This window comes from Podarcis pityusensis, assembly GCF_964106645.2.
Source record: "Podarcis pityusensis genome assembly, chromosome: Z".
Taxonomy (NCBI): Eukaryota; Metazoa; Chordata; class Lepidosauria; order Squamata; family Lacertidae; genus Podarcis; species Podarcis pityusensis.
In genome coordinates this window covers 14,514,920-14,532,074 of record NC_138044.1, presented here as the reverse complement: position 1 = coordinate 14,532,074, position 17,155 = coordinate 14,514,920, and the positions used below count along the sequence as shown (strand labels likewise).

At 45.0% G+C, this 17,155-nt stretch overlaps 2 protein-coding genes across 10 annotated transcripts in view; one reads left to right on the top strand and one right to left on the bottom strand.

Annotated features, from left to right (window-relative positions):
- The first annotated feature begins 262 nt into the window (after window positions 1–262).
- Window positions 263–16,496, top strand: LOC308468455 (putative helicase senataxin). Its single transcript, XM_080990685.1, has 7 exons — window positions 263–360; window positions 1,268–1,455; window positions 4,489–4,576; window positions 6,553–6,698; window positions 7,196–7,277; window positions 9,283–9,365; window positions 16,070–16,496. Exons 1-4 carry the CDS (start codon window positions 340–342, stop codon window positions 6,556–6,558), a joined length of 303 nt encoding a protein of 100 aa, XP_080846811.1. The 5' UTR covers window positions 263–339; the 3' UTR covers window positions 6,559–6,698; window positions 7,196–7,277; window positions 9,283–9,365; window positions 16,070–16,496.
- NTNG2 (netrin G2) overlaps window positions 9,429–17,155 on the bottom strand; it is a 121,784-nt gene continuing 114,057 nt past the window's right edge. For all 9 annotated transcript variants that reach the window (XM_080990620.1, XM_080990623.1, XM_080990622.1 and 6 more), the window contains one exon: window positions 9,429–10,641. In XM_080990620.1, coding sequence (XP_080846746.1) covers window positions 10,418–10,641 — 224 coding nt within the window. In that variant the 3' untranslated portion in view covers window positions 9,429–10,417. The remainder of the gene's footprint in view (window positions 10,642–17,155) is intronic.

Sequence of the window (17,155 nt, the reverse complement as noted above, 5' to 3'; positions counted from 1 at the left end):
CACCCACACCCACCCACACCCACCCACACCCACACAGAGAGAGAGAGAGAGAGAGAGAGAGAGAGAGAGAGACAGACTTACATAATCATTATCGTCATCATTATTAAAAAAAGAGCATCTCCTCACGAACATAGAAGTGCCTCAGGAGGGAAGGTCGCCGCATAAGCAACCCTCTCCTTTCACCCCGCATATGGCGGCAATGAGGACAGGAAACCCGAAGTTTTAGTGGGAGTCAGGCCTGCGTTCTCCCCGTTGGCAGCTGCGTGCGCTGAGTGTCCTGCCTCCTGGGGATAACGTGGAGCGGGCACGTGCACTCTTCTCTGTTATGAGAACACGTGTATGTGGATGCCAGTTGTGCAGGTTATCATTTAAAAACTCAATGAAAGGATTCCAAATGTCAATAAAGTCATCAACTGCTCTTGTGCTGCTCAGTGCTTGTACTCTCTTGTCAATTTTTTCAGTAAGGCAATTGTCCATGCAGTTGTTTCCAGCGAAAAACATGTAAACGTTCCAGTCTCTTCCAATTCTGTGTCACCGATAGGCGTGCTGCCACAATAAGTGATCAGTTATCTGTAGTAAAGGTTAATGTTTTTTCCTTGAAAGTGGTTAACAGTCCTAAACTTGGTGTGCACTGTACTTCTCCTGTGGTGTGTCTTATTTATATGAACACCTTTTGCCAAAAAAAGCTGTACGCATTCTCTTGTCCACCCTATGTGGAAAATTGTACCAATTGTGTTACAACCTTGCCAATCCCAAGGTGAGAGTGATTTATTAATACAGGTACATTTCAGTGGGGTCAGATGCCATCTATGTAATAGCTTAAATGTATTCTCTCATATATGAGTTGAGAGTGATTCACCTTTCTTTTCTTTTCTTTTTTTGCCTTGCCTATTCCACTCCATCTCTTCAATTTCAATGCCTAAATCAGATTCCCACAACTGTTTTACAGGATCATATTGCCCAATGTTAATTTGTTGAGTATTTTGTAGGGTATAGATAAAAAAAGGTTCGTCTGTTTTATTGGGTTCAGAATTAATTTTCAAATGGTGTCAAGTATCTGGTGGCATGTGTTGAGAGGTTAAGTCTGACCATTGCATTCTATACCCTTAATTTTGTGGCTACTTGGAGTAGTTTTTGTTAACTGTACCCTGAGCAGGGAGCAATTTCACATGGCAACCTGTTGTTCTTTAGTTGCTGTCTGCACCTGACCCACCCACTGAAAGTCTCATTCCTCCTCCTCTCTCTTGCTTCTTTCCCACATTGACAGAAAGCTGAGGATTATGGCTACAGGCAGTCTCTGATGGAGCGGCTGTGCAGACAGCTGGATGCGCAGCTCCAGAATAAAGTCATTGACAGGCTTCCAGTCCTGCGCTTGACCACTCAGTACAGGATGCACCCCGAGATCTGCCTCTTCCCTTCTAACTACGTCTACAACCGTGCCTTGAAAACTGACATGTGCGTAGTCATCTTTTTGTTATTGATTATCTCACCTCAAGTCAATAGACATTGAAGGAGAGGAAGTAGACGAATGAATGTGGATGAATGAACCTGAATGTGGACAAAGGTTCTATTTTATCCTGGATTTTTCAGAACCCCCAAGTCCAGTGATGGGTTGGCTGTGCTCTCCAGATGTTGGTGGAGTCCAGCAGACATCAGCCAGCCAGAAGGGCTATTGGTCAGGGATGGGGAAACTTGTAGTCTAGAAACATCTGGACATACATACATCATACCCAGTGTGTGTGTGTGTGTGTGTGTGTGTGAGAGAGAGAGAGAGAGAGAGAATGTACCTGCTCAGGCACTACAGGTGAGTACTCAGGTGAATGAGAATTCTGTACATGATCATAGGCATCCATCCTGACTCCTTCTGGCAACCTGATTTGATACTTAAACAATAATAATCTTTCTTTCTAACCATTTCTGAAATGTTACTCTTGAATTATGTGCACTTTGATGCTTGTCTGGATTTGTATAGTGGCAAGTAGCTATATTTATGCCAAGCTGCTGCTGCTGAGCTCTTTTTTTAAAGGGAAATTCTTAGATCAGAGCTGGGAAACCTGTGTCCCTCTCGATGCTTCTGGACTCCCAACAGCCCCAGTCAGGATGGCCTGTTGGGGGGGGGGGGATACTGTCCAGCACCACCTGGAGGGCCAGGTTTCCCCATCCCTGTGGTGTACAAAAGTGCAGTAGTCTGTCCATAATCTCCCTGCTGGATGAAGCCAAGGGTCCAGTTTATTTATTCATTGTGTTTATATCCCACCTTTTCCTCCAAGGAGCTCAAGGTGCTGTACATGTTGTCCCTCTCCTCTTTTAAGTCCCACAACCGCCCTGTGAGGTAGGCTGGGCTGAGAGGCAGTGACTGGCCCACGGCCACCCACTTTCGTGGCTGAGCAGGGATCTGAAGCCTGGTCTCCCAGCTCCTAGTCCAACACTCCAGCCACTACACCTCACTGCCTCCAGATGCTTCTAGGAAACCCACAAGCTGGGCACCTTGTCTTCAGAGGTGGACTGCCTCTGCATGTGGAGATTGCGCACTCCTTGCAGCCGCAGACAAGCCTCTCCTCCACTCACCATCTCCCCTGCTCTCTGGAACACCTGACCAGTGACCTTCACTCCTTCATCTCTACCACCCTCGGTGGCCGGAAGGCCTCCTGTTCCTTTGAACAACTCCCCTGATACTTCCTTGCTGACCCTTTGTGTCTGGAACTCCCTCTCCAAGAACACTTGCAGTGCGCCATGACCCTCCCTATCTTCCTTCAAAAGTGATGTCACTGGTGAGGCCTTTCATTTGAGGCCTTCCCTGCTGCTGAAGAACACTTGGGCAGCCATCCCATGCTGGACCTGCACTTACTTATTTCATAAAATAAAAACCTCTCTCCCTCTGTTGTTTCCCTGTTGTTAAAATGTACAGTGTAGGCTCCCTGGGGCAGGGACCTCTCTTCTTGGATGATGATAGTAAAGTGTATGCAGATTGATATCTCAGTACAAAAATACCCCCCCATCATTTCTTTATGCAACAGCAGTGTGTGAAATACAGGATATATTCCCATTTTAAAGAAGGGCCAAGTGAGGTTCAACAGCCCACTCAGTGACTCTGGTAACCTCTCCAGTCTACATCTGCTGTTGTTTTGTGATGTGTCAACTGGGGTGCCTCTGCTGGAAATTCTAGGGCTCGGGTGCAATCCTTGGGGTGGTCAAGTGTGTGGGCCATTGTCCACAAGTCACAGTTGTCTGTTAGAGCCCCCGTTGGTCTCTGGCCGCATTCTTGCAGCCACCTGCGATGCCCATAAGGGAATTCAGGGGAGGAGAGGTTTGTGGTCCCACAATAGTCTTTGCAGGGGGTGAGGGCAGGCCTAGGCCATGTGAGCTTTGTCACTGCAGCTCTCTTACTGCAATGAACTTCCCATTCCTGATGCTGGCAAAATGGCTTCTCTGAGGGAGCTTCCACTGTGTCTCACTGGGGGAGAGGAGAAATGGAGCACCAAACCCCTCTCCTCCCTGGCAGGCAATGGGTTTGGTGCTCTCAGATGTGACCTGGCAGAATTGTTGGCCCCACGGAGGGCTGATGGGGTGAAATCAGGCAAACAGGGCTGCATTTCTTTTCCTTTATAGGTTTGGGTTTTTCCTGTTTTTTTGAGAAGGAGAAAAAGGTCACAGCTGCGCTAATGGTGCCTTTCTGTTTTGCAAGTCACCTTTGGAATGAATAAAATATTCAGGCACAGTTTTGAAATATTAACGAGAGTTTTCACATGAATCACAACAAATAATATTAATCCGCCAATGGTTTGTGCTGCAGGGGTGTGTGTGTGTGTGTGGCTAAGGTCTAAAGCTGGTTCCCACCACCAGCCCACTTCCTTTCCACCTGGGGGGGGTGGTGGAAGGGCACTCTGTGCTTGGAAGCCACATGGCGGGGGGGGGGGTGTAGCTGAAATTGCAAAAGCAGATCATGGACTGACTTCTACGATTTATGCCCCAAGCTTCTCACTTTGCTCTCCAATGATGTCCAATAAAGGAGGCACCCAAGGAACAATTAAATTAAATGATAATTAAAGCTATCGATAAACAACCATTTTGAGTGTTTTAAATATACCTTTATGAAAGGTATTTCATAAAGAACCTATGAGGGAGGCAGAGAGAAGCTAAAATATTGCAAAGCAAGGGAAAAAACCATGTATAAATGAACATCACTAATAAATATTCACCACTAACGAAATTGATCAAAATCAGGGCCTCCAATAAAAAATGTAAAGCAGAAACATGGCAGCAGGGGGTTGTCTCTACTCAGAGGAGGCCCACTGAAATTATACATAGACATGGAAACCTTGGTAGGAATGCCTGCAACCTTTTAGTAGTGCACTTACAAATGGATTTCTAATGCCCTTGAAACTTCAACTGGGATTTAGTGAACCCCACGGGGGTCAGCTAGGAGGACACGGGGGGCACTGCCCATACTGAGCCAGCTTTACCTGTGGCTTGTTTTGCCCCCTCCAGGTTCCTGAAGAGTCTGCAGCGGCTGAATGTCACCCTCACCCGAGCCAAGTACAGCCTCTTCATCCTGGGACACCTGAAGACGCTCATGGTACGTGGAAGAAGGCGTAAAGTCTCTCTCTGGAGATATACGTCAGCTCTCCTTGTAGAGAAAAGCGGGACTTGGAAGGCCAGTGGTGGTGCCCTGGCAGTGCGGGGGGGCTTGGCCCAAGGCCCCCCATCCCATCGCCTCCCAAAGCCATAAATCAAGCCTACTTCATAGGGTTGTTTGGAGGAGCAGGGTGCCAACAGGCCCAGTACGCTGTGTCTATAGGTGATGCCCTCCGCCTGCCCCTGAAAAGGGGGCACAGATTTGCTGCTCTGGCTGTGGCAGGTGAGGATTGCAGTTCAAAACTTCGGGAGGGATCCAGGCTGGCCAGGGGTGTTGTAGACAATTCAATCTTTTGAATCTGCGGGGTTGGGGAAAATGTTGGGCCACATTTATACATTCCTTTATTGAATTTAGGTCCAGCCCTCAAGAGCCCAGGGTGGTAAACATATCAGACACAAAACAATGGTTTAAAGAGCCTTCTAAGAAGAGCTACAGTTCTAAACCTCTTTGGAAAAGGCATTCTCTCATCCCGTATCCAGTGTCCTTCAGCCACCGAAGGCACCTGTGTAAACAAACAGGTTTTCAAACTCCTCCTGAAAGGCAACAATGAGGGAGACAGGCGCAGCTCCCCAGGGAGGGGGCCACCACAAAGAGGGAGCTACCATTGAGAAGGTCCTGTGGGGGGGGGGGGGGTCAGTGCCATCTCAATTTTGTCCCTGCTTGTGGGCGCCCAGAGGAACCTGAAACTCGGGTTTCATAGATTGTAAAACTTACGTTACTTTAGCTCTTTCACCAGTTGATCTTAGACTGGCAGTATGGTATTCCAGAGCTAAGGAAGCTGTGGGCTGCTGGACTACAACTCCCATCACTCCTGACCATTGAACACTGTGGTTTTTCATGCAAGGCCAAGCATGGCATTTCTGGGAGGTGTTTGTGAGATGCTGTAAGGGCTGGGGATCCTGCAGCCCTGCAGATGTGCGATGCACAGCAGGGTGGTGAGAGATGGAGTTCAGCAACTTCTGCAGGGCCACAAAGGTTCCCCACTCCTTCCTCTGTGCTAGTATGCCAGCTGTGTGCAGGGGAGCGTTGGTTCTAAGCATAGAAAGGGATGCCGTCCTCTGTCATGCTGGTTGCCTCTGTCCCATCAGACTCCTGTCCTGCCAGTTGTCTCCCAGAGAGGCGCTTGGGCTGGGAGTGAGCCCAGTCGGGGGATAAAGCAGCTGGCATGGGGGACTCCCCTCTTTCCATCCTGGCACTTTCCTGCATGAGGTCACAATTACTCCCATATTGGGCGCAAAGTCTTCATATGGTCCTTTTTCCCAGCCTTGTACCATAACGACTTTGCCACTAGAGGGCCTCCAATCCAGGTTTGTCCATTGGAAGGCCTGGCAATGATGGTTTGCTCCTGTAAAGTTCAGAGTTGTGAACGGATTCCTGTTAAACACTCGTTTCCCTGCTGCTGCTGCTTGTTTTGTAACTGCAGTGAGGAGGGAAGGATCCTTATAGCCCGAGTACGGGCATATTGGAGGGATCCTCTGTTGTGTGTTCACAATCCACTGCTTACCAGTGGGTGCAATCCAGAGGAAGTTTGTCCTCCTTTCTCCTGACACCCATTATTAGTGGTCTCTAGTGTTTTAGATTAATTCAGCCAGCCTTAGAGGAAGGGTGAAGAACACTTTTCAGGCCAAGGCCCCCATTTCCCCCAGCTAAAAGCTGTTGAGAGGTGCACTCCAAAAGCAAGGGAAGCCTAAGACCGACACAGTCAGACTCCCACTTTCCTACAGCACAGCAGAGAATCAATAAATCGCCACCGACCCTTGCTAGTCTCCTGTCCTAATAATTCATCGGTTGTTGTTGTTTAATCCCTTTGTAGTAAAATTAAAATTGGAATGCCTTGATTCAGGATGCTCAGAAAAGAGGTTCCTTTATCAAGACCTGAAATGCCATGTCAACAGTATTCCTTGCTTTGCATGTAGTGCTAAGAAGATCCTGAAGTCTCTGCCAGTACAGCAGAGACTGGAGAAAGCCATGTGAGGGCCGGTGAGTGTGGCGGCTGAGTCACATGAAGCTCCTGGGCAACATTCTCTCAAGTGATGGAGGACAACACAGCAATAAAAGCACGGTAACATTTTTTTGGGGGGGGATAGAACCCCCAAGCCATGAAATAAACATTGTTTTCACAGTATGTTTTGCTCTTTCTGAATGTTTTTCTTATAACAGTGTGTTTGCTGGCAGGGTGGTGTTGAGCTCTGAGATGATTCTTAATAGACAGCAGTTTACTTCAGCAGCTGTTTCCCTCATACACTCTTGTGTCCACCTTGTGTAGCAGCCTCTGTGGCCTTATGGCTGATGGATGTGCCATCATTGGCTCCTTCACAGCATTCTTGCATTTGAGGCCACTTCCAAGTAATCTTGCCCCTTTCCTCTTTAACAATGCACACAATTCAGAGTGGGCTTTCAATCCTGGGCTGAGATTTTTATTCATCTGTAGGGTAGTTGAATATGATTATAGCTACTTAAATTCCACCAGCCAACACTCACTTTTTAAAGGGTTGGACGATTTAGAGCTACAGTTCTTGAAATTTGCTCGCAGACCATAATCTTTATTTATTTTTAAAGGGTCCCCATTTTCTCCTTTGCCTGTGCGCTTTGAGTTTCTCTCAACTTTCCACCATCTCATTAAAATGTGTTTTGGTCCAAGGTAAGCTGCCCAAACTTTATTTACAAATATGTAGATATGCCTGGTTTCTCTTAGCTCTGAATACTCAATTCTTAACATGCAGCTAAATATGGGGACTGATTCTATTGAAAAAGATCAATTGGTTGTATCCATGTAAGTTATACTTGAGTAAACCTATTGAAAATAATGGATCTAATAATGGTCATTGTTTTCAACGGGTCTACTCTGAGTAGGGCTAGGATTGGAGACATCTCATTATGTCTGTGATGTGGTGAAGGCTTCTCCTGTGGTATTTTGATCTGTGATGACCTATTCACACACATGACTTCTGGATGATATGGAAGTCCAAGAGATGAGTGTTTGTGTGTAAACCAGCACTCAGCTATCTTGTTCCATGGCAGCTGAATGGCTTTCACAAGGACTCCTCTTGGAATAAGTTGTCTGGGGAATTTGACTTAAAACTCATCTCAAGCTAGGAAGGGGATGGAGAGAGAGGAAAAAATGAATCCTGGGATTTTATACAAAATGAGTTGGGCAGCTTTATCCCAGAGTCTGAGGAATTGCTTGGTGTGTGAATGTGTCCCCCCCATTCCTGCAACTATTGCAAAGATATTTTGAGAATGGTCCTTGCAGATCTTGAAGCAGATGTTCTGCAGAACCTTCCTCCTCCCATACCCCTTTGTTACTGCTAATGCAAACGTTGGTGTGCGAGAAAGAAAGTGTGTGATACGAACCTTCAGTTTGCTAAGTTCTGGTGTAGCTTCCAGCTGCCCATGGCATGAATTCTCCTTTCCTGTGAGCTGTGGCTCTTGTGCTCTGAAGGCCTTGGGCAAGGAGTCGCGAAAGTGCATTTTCATCCTAATGTTTAAAACGTGATTTGACAAAGCCTCAGCAGCTGCTAGGAAAGGCACCTTTTTCTTACTTGCCTTTTAAGGCTGCTTTCAGGGGGTTGTGGCCTCAAACCACAGTTCCTAGCCCTGTCTGAACCAGAGGTTATTGCGCATAGGTCTAGCATAGCATTGACCCACTTTGCACATAATGCTAAGCTTAACCATGGACTCCCGGAGAGGAGATTGCAGCCACTTTGCTTGTCATGTGCTGCTGCTGCTGCAAGCTAAGCCATGGTTCCCCCCCCTCCAGACAAGCCATGAGGTCTAACAAAGCTTTGTCGAGGTTCACAGGCATAGTCCCTCCTGGTATGTCCCACTGAGGAACTCCAAACAAAAACATCTTGGAGGTCCCAGGTCACAGAGAGGTTAGGCTGGCCTCAACCAGAGCCAGGGCTTTTTCGGCTGTGGCTCCGATCTGGTGGAACACTCTGTCACAAGAGACTAGGGCTCTGCGGGACTTGACATCTTTCCGCAGGGCCTGCAAGACAGAGCTGTTCCACCAGGCCTTTGGCCAGGGCACAGCCTGACTCCTTCCTCTGGCAATCTTCACAGAACTCTAGCCCAATGGTTGCCATCAATTTGATTTGAATTAATTTTATATTGAAATGATTTTAGAATGTTGTATTATTTTATTGTTGTTAGCCGCCCTGAGCCCGGCTTCGGCTGGGGAGGGTGGGATGGAAATAAAAAAATATTATTATTTATTATTATTATTATTATTATTATAGCCCACCACCCCCCCAAAAAAACTTCCAAAATTTTTAAGGGGTCAAGTCTCCTGACATGAACTGAGATGCAATGCTGAATCAGTTGGAAAGGGAGAATAAAATCCAGAATGGTGGGTTAACTGGTGTGCTTGATCCCATACATAGAATGTAGCCAATATGGTGCCGGACTATAATGGGTATAGCCTACAGCACTGGAGGCCCCTCTAAGCAAGAACACTCTTTCCAGTGTTTTGTTGCTCATCTTCCCCTCCCCTACCATAGGAACACATGTAGGACCAGATTTGCTCTTGATGCTGTGTGTATTAGCAGTCCTTGGGCTACCAGCATAAAAATAATGAGGGGGAAATTGCAGAAATGCATTCTGCTATATGAGTCTTGAAAAGAAACCTGTGTGTTCATTCCCAACAGCCCGCCAGCAGTTGTGCGTAAGTCTTTGGTGTCATGAAAATGCAACGAGACTTTTATCTGCTTCTGCTTCTTTCCTTTTTTTGGTAAGGCTCTTATCAGTAAATTAAGAGAGTGTGTGGGAAGGTGGGAAAAAACTGAGACCGGGCAGCAGTTATTAGGTTGCTTTACTGTAGTAGGATTATTACACCATAACACTTATGGTAAGATGTGTCTCTGGAGGCTGTGGTGGTTCATCTTCTTCTTCTTTTTCTTCTTCTTCTCTCTCTCTTTAGAACATTTATAATCCAAACAAAAATAATTCTCTACCAAAATAAAAAGTATTTGAGAACCGTAAACTATACGGTGAAGCCTGAATAACACACATTACACTTTTTGTCGCGATACAGAGGCCTTGTTCAGTTCTGGTCTTGAGTGCGAGAAAAGGGGGAGGGGGGAATCGAAGACTCACAACCAACGGAATAAAAACTGAAAAAGTACAAAAACTTAATAAATTCAGCAACTTGATTTGTAGGCAACAATATAATTCTAGGCCTGGGCTGGAGCAGGCTGATGATGCAAGGTGGGTATAATCTTGCAGGTTCCCTGCCCCGCAGCCTGGACTTTCTATAGCTGCCAGTCTCTTGTTAGGAGGGCTACTTCCAAAACAATAAGAGTTAAGGAGGAAAGGAAAAGGGACAGAGGAGAAATAGCCAAGCAACTAAGCGCCAGAGGTTTATGGCATGGTTTCGTTTTCGTTTGGCAGATTCCTCCTGTGCAAAGTGGAACGGGGGTCGCAAGGTCACCCTTGAACAGAAAGAGGAAGCGAGGCAAGTCTTTTGCCAGCGCCACTGCCACCACCCCAAAGTCGTGGCACCTTGTTTCTTCCCAATGATAAGAGTCAGTTCTGCCTCTGAAATGTTGCAGCTGCCTCCAGCCGGGGTCCTCAGCTACTTGGGCAGAAGGGGGAGAATACAGTCCCTTGAATACCTTCTGCTTCTCTCCCCACTTCCCTGTTGGATGGAGGAAAGAGAGGCTGGTGGTGGGGAGAGAGAGAGAGAGAGACAACCCCCTGCTCCCTTAACTTGTGAACACCCTCCCTCCTTCCCCTCTTGTCCTTCCATGAGGCATTCCCCCCCTCCCCCTGGTTTCCTGGGCTTCAAAGGTCCAAAAAGTGTTGCAGCTGCAGGCCCAGCACGCTGATGAGGAAGGCCGAGAGGTTGAGGTACGTGCTTGAGGCAGAGTCACATTCCTTGTTTTCTCCCTCACATTTGGATTGCTCACAGAGGACACCCCTGAAGTTGGGTGGGCAGAGACAGCGCTGGTTGTCATAACAAGTGCCCCCATTCTGGCAAATCAACAGCTCCTCGTCGCACACATTAGCTGTGGAAAGAGAGGCAGGGAGAGCGGCTGAACTCTGTTTGTGTGGGGGAACCCCCTTGGCTCCTCCCCACTTTCTTGAAACCCTACACAAACCACAACTCTGGATGAAGTTGGTTATCTTGGTCAGGGATGGTTAACTTGTTATGCAACTCTTATTGCCTGCTAGCCCCTGATGGCTGCCCATCCTTCCTGGGACTGGGGCAGGAGTCTCACTATCATGATCATCATCACCACTGTTAATACATTCATATTCCCCCTCTTCTCCAAGGCTCTTAAGGTGCTGTACATGGTTCTTCTCCTGCTGTATTCTGTCCTCATCACAACACTGGGAGATAGGTTAGGCAGAGAGACAGTGACTAGCTCAGGGTCATTCTGAGCTTCACAGTTGAGTAGGGATTTGTGCCCTGGCCTCCAAAGTCCTAGTCTGACACTCTCACCCATCATTCCTGGTCTAGGGCCTTTTCCAGTCTGATTTGGAGGCAAGAGAATGGTGGCACCAGGGCAAAACTTTGGGGGCGAAAGGCCAGGGACTCACCTAACAGAAGGAACAGGAAGGTCCCCAGCAATTTAAAGTGAAATGCAGGACCCCCTGGAAGGCTCTCCCTGTTCCCTGGCTATACTGCTGGGGCTCGTGAGTTTTCTTCTGCCTGTTCCACATGCAAAGCACGTGCTCTATCTCTGAGCTATGCTTCACCCTCATAGCTGTAATTGGACTCCAACTTTCATCACCCTCAGCACTGGTTGTGCTAGCAGGGGCAGATAGGAGTTGGAAGTCAAGCAACATTAGCAGGGCTACAGGTTTGCCACCATTGCTGTAGCTCCTGTCCGTCTTGCCTGTTCTGCTGCCTTGTGTGTCTGTTAACTGGACCATCTCTCCCACTGTGGCAGCAGCTCCCCAATGTCTCACATCCTTCCTACATCTGCTACCCAGAATTGTTAATTGGAGCTGCTAGGAATTGATGCTGGGAACTTCTGCACATCCCACTTGGCATGTGGAAGATCCCAGCATCTCCAGGTAGGGCTAGAAGAGAAACTCTGCCTGAAACCCCGGGGAGCTGCTGCCAGGCAATGTAGAGGATACTGGGCTATTTGGAACAGTGGCTTTACACAGTATAAGGCAGCTTCTTATCATTCTACTCCTTAAGGGCCAGAGCTCAGTGCACCTATGTTGCATGCGGATGGGTCAAGTTACAATCCCTGACACGTCCTGGGAATGGGGTGGAAACCTGGAGACTTACTGTCAGTCCGTGTAGACCAGAGGTTTTCAACCTGTGTGCCTCAGCGCTCTTGAGTGACTTGATGTTTGGTCAGGGGTGCCGCAGGAGGGCCCTCCTCTCTCTCTCTCTCTCTTGCTTTCACATCAGCCGTCCTTCCTGCATATCTGCAATCTCTCTCTCTCAATCTATCTCTCTGTCTCTCTCCCCAGCCCGGCCTGACTCCTGCTCCTGCTCCAGCCAGGAGGAATCCAGTTATGGAGCAGCCTTTGCAAAGTGGGAAGTTTGCCTTATTTACTGCTCTGGTGCTTGCCTTCTACTTACAAGTAAATACCAACAGTACATGCAGGCACTTAGATGGCTAAAGTCGTGTGTGTGTGTGTGTGTGTGTGTGTATGTATGTGTGTGTGTTGGGGTGGACAAGAGAAGGGTGCCATTTGTGGAAAGGGTTCTTTATTCCCTGCTCTGGAAAAATAGTAGTTTTCATCCCTACTACTTGCAAGTAAGTCCCAACAGTGTGTGTGTGTGTGTGTTAGCACAATGATATCTGTCTGTTTTACAGGGAGCTCAAGGTAGTGTACATTGTTCTTTCCCCCCACCTCCCCCTTCTGCAAGGTAGGCCAGGCTGAAAAGCAGTGACTGGCCCCCAAGGTCACACCCAGTGAGATTCATAGGGGAGTGGAGGATTTGAAACCCTGAAGTTGCCCCAGCCCCTCTGGTAGGTTTGATCATTATTCCTTTCCTTCAGTTTTTGTAGCTCTTCAAAATGGGGCAACCAGAGCTCTTTGCTTGATTGCAAAGCCACATATTTAGACAGAGATGGAGGCATCTGTAACACATTTAATTTACTCCAGAGCCTTTACTTGGGTAATATTAGCAGCAACCCAAAAGCCACAAAGTTTGGTCCTCTCCAGGGTCGTCTCAGGACAGAAATAAAAGTCTCCCCAACCCGGCTCCAATTTATTTGCAGCCATTATTTGCATGCTGCCCAACAAAAGATCTTGCAATAAATGAAAAAAAAAAGATTAAAAATAAGATATAAAACTGTGAAATCAAAGCAGGTGTCAACACTGATGGCATTCTCCTATGACTGCCAGTAATTATGGCCAACTGATGTCTGTTTTGGCCTGATGTTGCCTGCTATTTTATTCTTTCTGCTTCCAGATTTTCTTACACCTAGGTCCCATACTTAAATTTGCAATACAGCAATATGGAAAGAAGAGAAACCATAATGGACTTCCAGGGCAGCTAGCAGGCGAGCAAGCCAACTCTTCCGGGGGGGACGGGGACTGTGAGGGATTTTAAAATGGCAGTGACCGCACCACATCCTTGTTCCCTCCAGGAGTTACCGGGGGGTGTAGGGTGCCCACAGCATGCAAAGGGGCTCTCCCCATTGTGAGCGATGCTGGAGGACGCTGTCTGAGATGGGTACAAGGGGCCATTCAGCTACTCCATTGATGATTCCTCAGGAATAGCCGCGCCAGGCTGTTCATGAAGTGGCTCTTTTCTCTTCTATCCTAATTAATTTGGACTGTAAAACTACAAAGATGAGCTGAAGGCACCAGCCCATTGAAAATGGTGAACAACAAGCTGCAAAACAAATCTGTGTGCTGGGTCTAAAGAACTTTAAGTAAAGTAACATCTTGTTGCGGTGAGTAACAGGGGGTGGCAAATGATGCAGGGAAATTTTCTCTACGAACATTTGGTAAGACCTTCTTTACCCCAGTTCCTCACAATTATACCGAAAGGAGCTTGATTATTAAAACGGAATGTGTGCTGATTTAAGATGAATTACAGTAACACTGGCTTGCTGAAGAAAGGAGTGGTTAGAAGGACATAAACTAATAATTATATAAAGAACTGTTTCTACTATGATTATTTTCAATTAATAATTGTAGTGAAAGGACTCTGTTGGTTACAATACAATTACTTTGGTGCAGTGAGTTCACAGGGATCCTTTGTTGTGTTCCAAAGATTTGGGGATTCGGATCATGGGAAAAGAGCACTGTGGAATGTAAACAGACATATATTCTTAGAAAATATATGTAATACTACCGTCTTGTGGCGAAATAAGGTCATGCTGACAAGAGAAGATCAGTGTGGAAAGCAATAAATATTTTTTGAGGGTATACTACCATCTGGTGGTAAAACAGGGATATGAAAGATTCAAGGTCGAAAATGGTGAAGGCCAGTGACAGAAAAAGGCAATTCCAGTGAGATTTTGATGGGAGTTAATTTACCTCTAGAACAAAATACTTTAGCATTGACTGAGTTATCGAAGAACATTAAAGATTGTGCCAGTGACATTAAGAGACTTGGCTAAAAGGACAACATCGTTGGAGGGGTCAGTTAAAAAAACTTTCTGAAGAGAGCCAAGATACAAAAAGATGCAGAGGAGAAGTTCAAATTCAGGTGTCAGCTCTTCAGGCTGAGAAAGAAATCTTAGAGGACAAGATTGCAGTCTTGGAGAAGTATCAAGAAGAATCTCTTTTTTTTTTAAGATTTAGAGGTTTCCTGGAGCTTTGGGAAGAAGATTTTAAGGAAAGGAATGGAATTTGTGTCTTTTTTTACAACTACCACCAGAGATGATGGAGAATTTGATAGACAGAGATTATAGAATTAAATAATCATATGTGAGAGCTAAGAAACTCCCACGGGACTGTTTGGTGCAATTTACTTCAAGAGCACTGAGATATAAAATTCTACAAACTTATTTTCAAAACCATCTAAAAATAGGTGTTCAGAGGATTAGAATTCTCGAGGAAATCCCATCAAGGATCCTAAACAAAAGAAAGGAACACAGATTTTTGGTTGAGGCATTGAAGAAACAGAAGGTACCGTTTAGATAGGAATACCCAGAGGGACTGAGTTTTACTTACAAAGCTAAGAGATAAAGATGTGCAGTTAAAGATTTGCAAAATCCGCAAGATTTCTGGAAGAAACAGTTGGAAACAGAAGTAGAACAACTGGAGAAGTTGGAGGAAGAACAGCAAGATACAAAGGAACCACACAATTCTGTGAGAAAAGGACTTTAAAATTTCAAAAATAATGGCTTATAAATTAGTATCATGGAATGTAAATGGACTCAACATTAAAAAACATGATTGCTCATGTATTGTTAAAACAAAAAATGAATATAATTTGTCTCCAAGAGGGCTCCTAGAAATAAATAAATAAATAAAAAATAGGCCAAGAATCTATTACATTGAGATGAAAGATATAAAATTATTATTATTATTATTATAGTTATACCCCGTCCATCTGGCTGGGTTTCCCCAGCCACTCTGGGCGGCTTCCAACATGATATTAAACAGAATAAAACTTCAAGCATTAAAAACTTCCCTAAACAGGGCTTCCTTGTAACCACCGAAAGGAGGGGAGGAAGCTGAAGGAAATGTAGATTGTTTTTGTATACATCTGTATTTTTTTCGTTAAAATGTATGTAAAATGAGAAAATTATATGTGTGTGTGTGTGAGAGAGAGAGAGAGAGAGAATTTATTGCATCGGATAAAGCAAAAAAGATAAGCGTTATATGTGAATATGTGAATCCAAAATTGGAACCAAAACAAGTTTTTAAAGATGAAGAAGGGAGAATAATAGGTGTGGAAATTACAATAGTGGGACGTAAAATCCTGTTGGTGGAACTTTATGCACCAAATGAGAAAAAAGAATTTTGTAAAAAGTATTTTGTAAAAATACGATGGAAATGTCATATGGTTTCAGGGGATATGGACAGAGCAACTACACCCAATGTGCTTTCAGAGGGTAAGTTACCAAAGGTGTTTTTTGAGATGGCCCAAAATATGGATCTGCAATATGTATGGAGATTTAAATTCCCATTGGTTAAAGACTTCACACATCATTCAGCCAGCAAATAGAGCCTCCAAAAAATAGACATGCTATGGGCATTAAAACCCATAGTATCTGGTTTTAAGAAAACTGAAATACAACCAAGACCATAATTTGATATTTGCTATTATCAAAGGCCAACGAAATACTGCTTTTAGAAGGGTGGCAGCTTGTTAAGAAAGACTGAGATAAAGCAAAAGGGATTTACATGTATGACTGACTTCTTTGAGTTAAATTTTGGGAAAAGTACAGATTTAAATACAGTATGGGATGTTGGGAATGTGGTCGTCAGAGGCTTCTTTATATAACTAAGTGCTTATCAAAAAAGGTGCAAGATCAAAATACGTAAGACATTTTCTTTTAGGAATTCTAGGTGCGGAGATTCCGAAGGACCAGAAGAAATTGTTCATGTATGCGACCACAGCTGCCCGAATTTTGTTAGCCCAGAGATGGAAAGAAGATACAGTTCCAACCAAAGAAGAGTGGCAGATAAAATCAATGAACTATGCTGAATTGGTAAAACTTACAAGAAGTGTGCTGCTCTGGTTTGCCAGAAGCGGCTTAGTCCTGCTGGCCACATGACCTGGAAGCTGTACACCGGCTCCCTCGGCCAGTAAAGCGAGATGAGCGCCACAACCCCAGAGTCGTCCGCGATTGGACCTAATGGTCAGGGGTCCCTTTACCTTTACAAGAAGAATCAGGAGCCAGGAAGAATAAAATTTTAACAAGAATGGGGCAAGTTTATAATGTATTTGAAAAACTATTGTAAACAATTACATTCATTAGTAGGTTTGCCAGAAAACTCGTAGTAAAAATTTGAATTATGGATGGACAAAGGGCTTACAATAATTGAAGTTAGTGAGAAGATGCAGAATCAAAATTATAACGTAAGGATCCACAAAAAAAGGGGGGGGGAGGGAAGTCAAAGGGAATATGATGCATATGATGCTTGTATTTTGCTTTTTTTGTGTTCTTGTTTGTAAAACTGAAAAGGCAATAAATAAAAAAGATGTAAGGCATATTACAAGAAATAGCAAATTGTGAAAAGTATTTAGTTGATAAACCTAGTGATAATAAACTGGTACAAATGATAAGACTGTTATAAGCCCAGCTATCAGTATTACTAAACCAAGAGATGAAACAAAAGCTGAAATGTTTGAAGCAGACGCATTTTGAATTTGCTAACAAGCCAGGAAGGCTGCTGGCCTGGCATTTGAAAAAAGAGAGGAAACTGAATGTGATAAACTGTCTATAGATGGAGGAATAACATATAATGAAAAACTGATAAAGATGGTTTTAAAATATCATTCAATGTTATATCAAGGTGGTAAAGAGGACCTAGATGCAATGGGAAGATATTTGAAAGAAAGGAAGTTACGAACCTTGACAAAAGAACAAAGGGATGCATTGAATCTACCTATTTCAGCAATGGAAGTGAACCAAGCAATAA

Bases quoted from the DNA above. Each gene is read 5' to 3' on its own strand.
- LOC308468455 (XM_080990685.1), top strand. From the start codon at position 340: ATGTGGATGCCAGTTGTGCAG. The intron at 361-1,267 runs GTTATCATTTAA...CCACATTGACAG, and splicing joins TGTGGATGCCAGTTGTGCAG to AAAGCTGAGGATTATGGCTA. The intron at 1,456-4,488 runs GTGCGTAGTCAT...TGCCCCCTCCAG, and splicing joins CGTGCCTTGAAAACTGACAT to GTTCCTGAAGAGTCTGCAGC.